The sequence below is a fragment of the Myotis davidii genome, unplaced genomic scaffold, assembly GCF_000327345.1.
Source record: "Myotis davidii unplaced genomic scaffold, ASM32734v1 scaffold46, whole genome shotgun sequence".
Classification (NCBI taxonomy): domain Eukaryota; kingdom Metazoa; phylum Chordata; class Mammalia; order Chiroptera; family Vespertilionidae; genus Myotis; species Myotis davidii.
Genome location: NW_006383006.1, coordinates 5,962,505 through 5,971,865, shown reverse-complemented (window position 1 = coordinate 5,971,865; position 9,361 = coordinate 5,962,505). Strand labels below are relative to the sequence as shown.

The window sequence follows — 9,361 nt, the reverse complement described above, 5'->3', positions numbered from 1 at the left end:
CAAGCCAGGATGATGGCTCCCAGTACAGTGGTGGTGGTGGGAGCCTCTCCCACCTCCTCAGCAACGCTAAGGATGTCTGACTGCAGCTTAGGCCTGCTCCCCGCTGGCAAGTGGACATCCTCTGAGGGCTCCCAGGCTGCCAGAGGGATATCTGACTGCCAGGTTAGGCCCAATCCCTTGGGGAGTAGGCCTAAGCCAGCAAGTGGTCACCCCCGAGGGGTCCCAGACTGCGAAAGGGCACAGGCAGGTCTGAGGGACCCCCTACCCCTGAGTGCACAAATTTTTGTGCACCGGGCCTCTAGTCCTATATAATAAAAGGCTAATATGCAAATTGTCCCCTCGACCCAGGAGTTCGGCTAGGGGATGGGGCACCCCCACCCCAATCAGGGATGGTGCCTTCCAGCCAACCACCCTGTGGCCCCACCTCTCTGGCTGGTTCCACCCCCAATCGGCCCTCCCACCCCAATATGGGGCAAGGCCAGCTGGCCAACCTCCTGCATCCACTCCCCACCAGCCGTCCTGGCCCAATTGGACCCGATCAGGGCAGGCTAGGCTGGCCGGACTCCACCCGTGCATGCATTTGTGTACCGGGCCTCTAGTTTGGTTAATAAATGCAAGCAATTTGGAGCAGAGTAAAGACACCCATGACAAAAGAAAAAGGTCAGATGCTGCCAAATGCTTTTTACTAAACCTTGTGGGGGAGTATTTAATTATGTCTATTAGAAGAGAAAATAATTTTTTAAAAACAGGGACATGTGTTAGAAAGTTAGCTGAAGGAGACAAACAGACTAGCCATGTGGAAAGTAGTAGAGAGTATCAGCGGCTGTAAGTGGTACTGGAGGACCTGCTCTGCAGCAGTGTAGCCCAAAGGGCAGTGTGTTTTGGGTCATATGACCCATTTCATTTGTTTTAGCTAAAGACGAATTTCTAATCTTCTGTTTCCAAAGGAAGGCATTCAGTAAAACAGAAGCCTTAAAGTATTAGTCTGTACACATTCTGCTTTCCTTATCCAGAGAAAGATATAATGGTAAGAAAGAACTGACTTGACATGGAGTCTTCTGTAGATCGCACACCTTTAATACCTACCTGTTTTTTTATTTTCCCTATCAATTATTCTGTACAGTGACAGACCTGGAAACTATACAGTGGATTCAGATAATAGCAAAATTGTCTTTAGAATTCTGTAAGCAGCTAAAGGACAATGATTGTGCTCTGCCCGATGACCTTCCCTCTAAATAAGGCAACGGGATGGCCAAGTATTTGGTGTGGGCAGACACAAATGAGTTGATGATGATGATGATGACCTTGTTTAATTTTAGCCCCACTTTGAGCTCTCCTGTGCTCCTCTTGGTTTAGGATGAAGACTGCAATGGGAAGAACAGTTGCCATGAGAGTGAATTATCAGTGACCACAGAAGCTGTGCACTACCTCTATATCCAGGTGAGGCTCTGGCATGCAGTGTGGTGACCAGCAATTGCTGGTGGGTATGTTTCAGGAGACTAGAGCAAGACAGTGGGCAGAGCAGGACCCCCTGGCACTACCAGAGGTTAATTGGCCAGCGAGGACTGCAGCATGGAGGCCCTTTCCCTCAGCCTCGCACTCATGCTCTCCTGTACCATAGCAGGAGGCGGCATAGGGTGCTGCTTGTGGGCTCCGGACTCGGGCTGTGTAAGTTCACATCTTGGATCTACCAGCCACAGCTGTGTGAGCTCAGGCACGGTTCTTCAGCAGCCTGTGCCTCAGGTTCCTTATCTGTGAATTAAATAACAGCAGTCTCCATGACTCGTGAAGCATAAATGAAATAATGTATGTGAAGTAATTAGAACCATATCCGAGTTTCATAAATGCTAGACTGCATGTAAGAAACTGCTTTTTCTAACAAATTGAATCTGGCCAGTTAAGGTCTGATGCACAAACATCCTTGCATGTGCAGAAGAAACGCCAGCTTGGCTTTAGGCAAACTGGCTTGTCCTGGAACCTCTCGGGGACAAGAGCCACAGGCTAACCCGTTGCAATGAGGCATGACTAAAGGGAAGCCTGTGGCTTTGGCCTGCCCCCATGCCTGAGGGGCGGTGTTCTGGACAGTGGTGAGTTCTGCCAGCAGAGGAACAGCCACTAACCAAAAATGAAAACTTGCCTCGACTCCAAGTGAACAGGACCATGGGGCATTATTAGTATATTCAGTCATATTTGCAAGTAGGCAGGTCTTCAAACATGAAGATAAGTTTGACAGTTTTCAGACAAGTGTAGTGTTTCAAAAGAGGCTAATTAGGTAGTTGCTTCCCTGGCATTGGAATTAGTTTTTGGTATTCCCTAACTGAAACTTTTTTTTATCTTATTTATTTATTTTTAAAGTTTTATTTATTGATTTGGGAGAGAGAAAGAAGGGGGAGAGAGAAAAAAACATTGACTTGTTGTTCCACTTATTTATGTATTCATTGGTTGCTTCTTTTATGTACCCTGACCAGGAATCAAACCTGAAACCTTGGTGTATCAGGACGATGCTCTAACCAACTGAGCTACCCAGCCAGTAACATCTTTGAGATACTACTCACACACACTCTAAGGCATTTGTCTCCCGAACAGCTACCTATTGAGTATCTACTACATGCCATTACTCTCTGACAGAAGTATGTAGAAGAGATGCATCTGAGGTGTGGTAGGATTGTGGGTGGGAATCAGAGGCCTGGAGAGTGAGTCAGAATTTGTAGATGGTTATTTGGATCATGAGAGGATATTCCTCTCTTTTAAAAGGAGATGGTCCTTTCTTTAAAAACAGTAAAATCCTCTTTTATGAGAAATCTCACCTCTGGCACTGGTTTGAAACATATAGTCTAGAAGATTCATAAATCAAATGCTACATGTTGATATACCATTGTTTTCTGATACTTCAATACATTTAAGGAGTGAAATAGAGCCCTTTCTGGATTGTTTTTATATTTATAATGTTTTATTTTAGATTTGAAGGTCACTGTCATTAATGTAATGTACAAATGAGAAAGGCTAATGACATCATTAGGTTAATTAGCCCTTCTTGAAAATTTGGGTTTAGAAATAACCTTGTAAAACAATAAATAAAAGTATACTTCTCAGATTTTTATATTATTTGTGACAAGGATTTTAAACAAGTAAGATAATTTTTAAATAAACAGTAATATGAAAAATTGGTTCTGTTAGGATGCTAAGATTATGCATATTTTATCCCCAATTTTTTAATACTCTTGTTGTTTTTTTTTCAATTAAAAAAAAAATCAGTGCCCTAACCGGTTTGGCTCAGTGAATAGAGCGTCAGTCTGCAGACTGAAAGGTCCCAGGTTCGATTCCAGTCAAGGGCATGTACCCTGGTTGAGGGCACATCCCCAGTGGGGGGCGTGCAGGAGGCAGCTGATCGATGTTTCTCTCTCATCAATGTTTCTAACTCTCTATCCCTCTCCCTTCCTCTCTGTAAAAAATCAATAAAATATATATTTTTTAAAAATCAAACCTTTTCCATAACTATTTGAAACCTGTGGTACATGTTTTAAAATGAAGGATTACATTTATTGCAATTGTCCTCAATTGAAACTCTGTACAGTCAAATCCCTCCTGGTTTGTTCTTGTCCATAGATGGAATACTGTGAAAAGAGCACCTTACGTGACACCATCGACCAGGGACTGTATCAAGACACCAACAGACTCTGGAGGCTTTTCCGGGAGATTCTGGATGGACTGGCTTATATCCATGAGAAAGTAAACTACAGCATTTCATATCTGAAAACTTATCTTTATATAAAATTTAAGATCGAATAAGAAAATCAAATAATGTAAGATTGGAGAAAAACAGAAATAGAGAGAAAATTGTGGGTATATTGAAAATAATCTATTTTTATAGGTACTAGAACTATGTGTCAAAAGATAAGAAAGTAGTACAAAGTATCAAACTTAAAATATTGAAAGTTAGACCAAGGTTTAGAAAACTGTGGCCCACTGGTCAAATCCAACCACATTATGTATGGCCTGGCCTGTAAGAATGGCTTTTACATTTTTAAGTAATTATTTAAAAACAATCAAAAGAATATTTCATGACACATGAAAATTCTATGAAATTCAAATTTCAATGTCCATAAAGTGTTATTGGAACAGGCCCTTGCTCATTGCTTACATAATGCCTATGGCTGCTTTTATGCTACAACTATAGAATTGAATAGTTATGACAGATTCTGTGGCCCATAAAGTCTAAAATATTTTCTGGCCCTTCACAGAAAAACTTTGCCAACCTCTGGGTTAGGAAATACATGAACATGCCTAGAATATGAGGATGACTCCTAGAGTGGTTTAGAATACAGTGAGAATGTGATTGATGCAGGCCAAGTTATCTGATTCTGACTTGGTACCACCCTTCCCAGGAACATGGAGGAACCAGAAAGTCATCTAGCAAGGACAGAGATGGGACTTGTTGAGTAACATGTACAAAATCCTATATAATAAAACCCTAATATGCAAATCGACCGAACAGCAGAATGACTGGTTGCTATGATGCGTACTAACCACCAGGGGGCAGGTGCTCGATGCAGGAGCTGCTCCCTGGTGGTCATTGCACTCCCACAGGGGGAGTGCCACTCAGCCAGAAGCCCTGAGCTGGCTCACGGCTGAGCGCAGAGGCGGTGGCGGCATGGCTAAGGACCTCTCGGGGGATGTCCACCTGCTGGCTTAGGCCCACTCCTTCAGAGGGCACAGGCCAGGCTGAGGGGACCCCCCCCCAAGTGCACAAATATTGTGCACTGGGCCTCTAGTGTCATTATAAAGCTAGAAATTGCCATTACAGTGTAAATACTAATGGGGCTAGCTTCAAGATGAAGCACTCTTACTTTTTAAAAAATGGAATTGTCTAATGCATTAGCCAGTATAAATATGTTTTTTCCTTTGCTTCAGTTTCTTTAACCTCGAAATATTTATACTGTACCATTTTTCTACTAAAAAGCCAGAACTGTAATTTACACATGTCTAGTTTATAAATGATTTGGTGGAAACAAAATTTGCAAGGCTGGAAATAAAAATGCGTTCTAGTGAGGGTCACTAGAACTCTATTACTGTGATATCATCCTGGCGTTCTACAACCATGCCCCTGTGCTCTCTTCTCTCGATCTAATTTGCTCCGTATCTGCTCATCATTTGTTGGGTAGCTAACATGGTGCCACACCTAGAAATACAGGCAGACAAACCCCATGCTTGAGAAGGACTTGTGTTTTTTTTTGAGGGAGCTAAAATGTACTTTCATGTAAGGTAAAAGGGATCACACAATGTGTTTTTATTACATTTAGTTATCTCCTATATTATAGTACCTGGAACAATATGCATTATGAGAATGCCGTTAGGAAGGGGAGAAAGCATACTCATGTAACAAGTATTCATTGAGAACCTTCCGTGTGTGCTAGGGATTCAAAGTTGAAGTGTTAGAATTACCGTGGAAGACCTCATGAAAACCAGTTGGCGCTTGTAAATGTTGGTACAATTCAAATGAGTGGAGAAAAGCAAGTGTTTCCTAGGCAAGGGAATTAGGAAACAGGTTAAACTTGGTTTCTTTGCTCTCTTCCATTAGGGAATGATCCACCGGGATTTGAAGCCTGTCAACATTTTTTTGGATTCTGATGACCACGTAAAAATAGGTGATTTTGGTTTGGCGACAGACCATCTACCCTTTGCTGTGAGTATTTTTTAAATTAGACTGTGCCTGAAAAGGGCCTTGCACGCTTTGATAATAATGAAAGTGTCAGAAGACAGGATAGTGATGAGATCAGTGAACTCTGCTGTGTAAGCCCTAGGAAGCAATACGAGTCTGAAGGGGTGAGCTGCAAGTGACCTTTTATGCTTTGAAATTGTGAGTGCATTTTAGTGAGTGCATTCCACTTGAGGGACATAATTTAGGACATAAGTATGTCAATATTTAAGCATATAATACTTTATGAAATAATTTGTATTTTGGTCTACCACACCAGGCACTGGGCTAGGTGCTTTTCACTTGAGGTGCTTTTAGTTATTTTAAGGAAATAAGGCTCAAAAAGCATAAAACATCACTCCTAGACAATATATAATCCACAGGCGTTTGTTCTTCACAGCACTATAGAGTAGTTGTTTAACATACAAAGCTAAAATAATGTGAAGTGAGCGAAATCCTATATAATAAAAGGCCAGCAATCATAATGGCATAACGACCAGAACGATTGATTGACCAGTCGCTATGAGGAGCATTGACCACCTCTCAATCCCTTTCCCCAGCCCACAGGCTCCGTTCGCTGGATGGCAAATGGGGAACCATGGGGAACCAGGGTGGGTGTCGGCAGTGAGGTGGACTGGGGATTGGTGAGCGGGCAGAACGGCCGACCTCTTGGTCCCTCCCCCTGGCCCACAGGCTCCAATAGATTACCAGATGGCGAACTGGGAACCAGGGTGGGTGGCGGTGGTGGGGCGGGACTAGGGACTGGGGACTGGCAAGCGGACAGAAGGCAGACCTCTTGGTCCCTACCCCCGGCCGCAGGCTCCGATCGCTGGATGGCGAACAGGGAACCACAGGGAATTGGGGTGGGTGTCGGCCGTGGGGCGGGACTGGGGACTGGAGACTGGCAAGTGGGCAGAATAGCCAACCTCTTAATCTCTCCCCCTGGCCCACAGGCTCCAATAGATCTCCAGATGGCGAACGGGGAACCAGGGTGGGTGGCGGCGGTGGGGCGGGGCTGGGGACTGGTGAGTGGGCGGGAGATGGCCCTGATCGCAGGCTAGGCCTAGGGACCCTACCCATGCACGATTTCGTGCGCTGGGCCTCTAGTAGAGATATAAAAGGAGAAAATCTACATATGGTTATGAGGATCAAGAAAAGCTACATAAAGAAAACAGCATTTCAGATGTGCCTTAAAGGATGGATGTGAGTCCAGCAGGCCAAGCTTGAGGGCAGGGTATAGTGACACCAGGATGGGGATTCCAGCAAAAATAAGTATAAGCAAAGGCCCTGAGGTGAGCAGACATGATTGTCTGAAGGCCAGCATGTTGTTGGGCGAGAGAGGATGCTGGAAGGTTGAAAGCCCTGTAGGTGGCAGACCTTGAGTGCCAGAGGAAGAGTTTACTTGACATTGGAAGCCCAAGTTATTAAGTTCCAAAAGAGTACGCCGTTAGTAAATGCCGTTAATTTTAAGGGCGGTCAGAGAAAATAAAATAGGATTTGGATTAATGGTAAATAATCCATTTGGATAAATGGTAAATAGATGCTGAATTAAAAGGAGAGGTTAGAAGGAGCAGAGAAGGAGGAAATGGAAGGGGGTCAGTAAGAATGTGGTCCTGACCAGCACAGGGTATTTAGAGGAATGCTAAGACCAAGGAAGGGCTAAATGATGGGGATCTTGGTCCCCAAACTAAAGAATTTAACTTGCTTTCTGGAAAGCTTATATAGTGAGGTAGATAGGAGCACAGCTGGACTAGAATCCTATCTCTGCCAGTTCTTTGTGTTGTGACATTGGGCAATTTGGTTAACTTCTCAAACACATTTACAAAAGGTGTCTGATTCTAGTCCCTACTTCAGAGAGTTGTCAGCAGGATAAAATAAGACTACAGGAAAGCTGTGGACAGTGCCCGGCACTGAAAATTTTAACAGCTACTAGTATTGATGATGGTGCTGGTAATAGCGACCCATGAAGTAATGTCAGCAAAGTAGTGATTTAGGGTGGTATGTGAATCAGCACTGTCACAGATACAGTGGAGGAAGGTGAGGCTACTTTAGAGGTGTTAGCAGTGATAGTGGGAATTTGGTGGCCAGCCTCTAGGAAAAAAGAATAAAAATGGACCCAAATGAATGGGAAAGTTAGAAAGTGAGGTGGTGATGGTGGTTGTTAATATATTCTTCCTCTTCCTAGTATAAATAGATTCTGTTTGGCATTTGCTTCTATAAGCTTCAGGAGTTTCTGTCACAAAGAAAGAGTTCTATAGTGAATTGCCCTTCTTCTTGATTTTATTGGGTTTCTGGCAAGCTCTGCATTAGTGGGCCAAGTAAACAAAAAATTTTACAGCTAAAAAAAAAGCTTTATTACAATTATTCTGGTTTCTGTGTGATATTTTTCATTCAGTCTTTATTTAGAAATGGATAAGCCATTCATATGGAATAATATAACATTTTAATCTATTTGGTTTATTTATACTTTTAGGCTGACGGCAAACAAGATGATGCAGCCGGAGATCACTTAATTAAATCAGACCCTTCAGGTAAATCTAGTATATTTTATTCATGTATTAAAAAACACACCACAGCCTGGCCAGTGTAGCTCAGTGGTAGAGTGTCGACCTATGAACCAGGAGGTCATGACTTGCTTCCCAGTCAGGGCACAAGAAACTTTTTTTTTTAATGAAAATTTGCCTTTTCTTAAGTCCTGTTATTGGAAACCCTTCTCTCGCCTTCTTCCATGCAGGCCATTTGACTGGGATGGTTGGCACTGCGCTGTATGTAAGCCCAGAAGTCCAAGGAAGCACCAAATCTGCATACAACCAGGTAAAGGGAAAGCTTCTGGGAGAGAAGGAAAGGTCTCAAGAGTGAGACAATAGTAAGAACATCAAGGTCATGGCATTTGGGATTTAGTTACCAGCTGAAATAGGAACATTTTATATGTATCCACATGTATACTGAGTGACTGCACTACACAGGACAGTGACTGACGCTGACACCGCTGCTGCCGAGATACTTTACAGTCTCTCCATCCATTCAAAGAAGATTTGAACTAACCCAGTTCCAGGCCAGGCCCCAGGAGCACAAGGAATAAGGCAGTCGAGTACTAGGACAAATACCTTATTCCAGCCCTCAAGGAGCTTATCCAATAAAAGCTAAGAAGAAAAGGGGTCCAGTGACCAGAGAACACTAGGGACATCGTCTTTAGATTAAACCAGAGAAAGCTTTTCCAAGAAGATGGCTGTTAGGATAAAGGAAAAGAAGGGAAAAGCCATGCAGAATTGGAGGTTGGAGCATGCCTGGGAGGAAAAAGGGGATGAAGCAGCAGTAGCATGCCTAAAGAGAAGACGGGGTGAGAGCTAGTTTGGCACATTTAAGGCATCAAAGAGAAGGTCTGTGTAGCTACCGTGCGGTGAGCAATGGGGAGAGAGGCATGAAGTGAAGCTGGAGAGGAAGGCAGGGGTCCGATTGTGCAGGGCCAGCTTAGCCATGATAAGGACCAGGCACAGGGAGCCACTGAAGGATCTCGAGCAAGAGGTCACTCCAGCTGCTGCTGGAGGCTTTGCAGAAGTCCAGGTGGAGCAGGTGGTAGCTGGAACCAGAGTGGTACCAAGTGAGGCGGGGAGAAGCATGCTGTTATAGGATAATTTGGGGGGAATTGACAGGTTTTCCTCATGG

General features: G+C 43.7%; 1 protein-coding gene across 1 annotated transcript in view; it reads left to right on the top strand.

The window, feature by feature from the left end:
* The window catches only part of EIF2AK4 (eukaryotic translation initiation factor 2 alpha kinase 4), a 112,558-nt gene that overhangs the window by 61,986 nt on the left and 41,211 nt on the right, over nucleotides 1-9,361 (top strand). Inside the window, exons 15-19 of the mRNA XM_006778168.2 lie at nucleotides 1,357-1,440; nucleotides 3,607-3,729; nucleotides 5,579-5,683; nucleotides 8,169-8,226; nucleotides 8,430-8,509. Of these exons, the coding sequence (XP_006778231.1) occupies nucleotides 1,357-1,440; nucleotides 3,607-3,729; nucleotides 5,579-5,683; nucleotides 8,169-8,226; nucleotides 8,430-8,509 (450 nt within the window). The remainder of the gene's footprint in view (nucleotides 1-1,356; nucleotides 1,441-3,606; nucleotides 3,730-5,578; nucleotides 5,684-8,168; nucleotides 8,227-8,429; nucleotides 8,510-9,361) is intronic.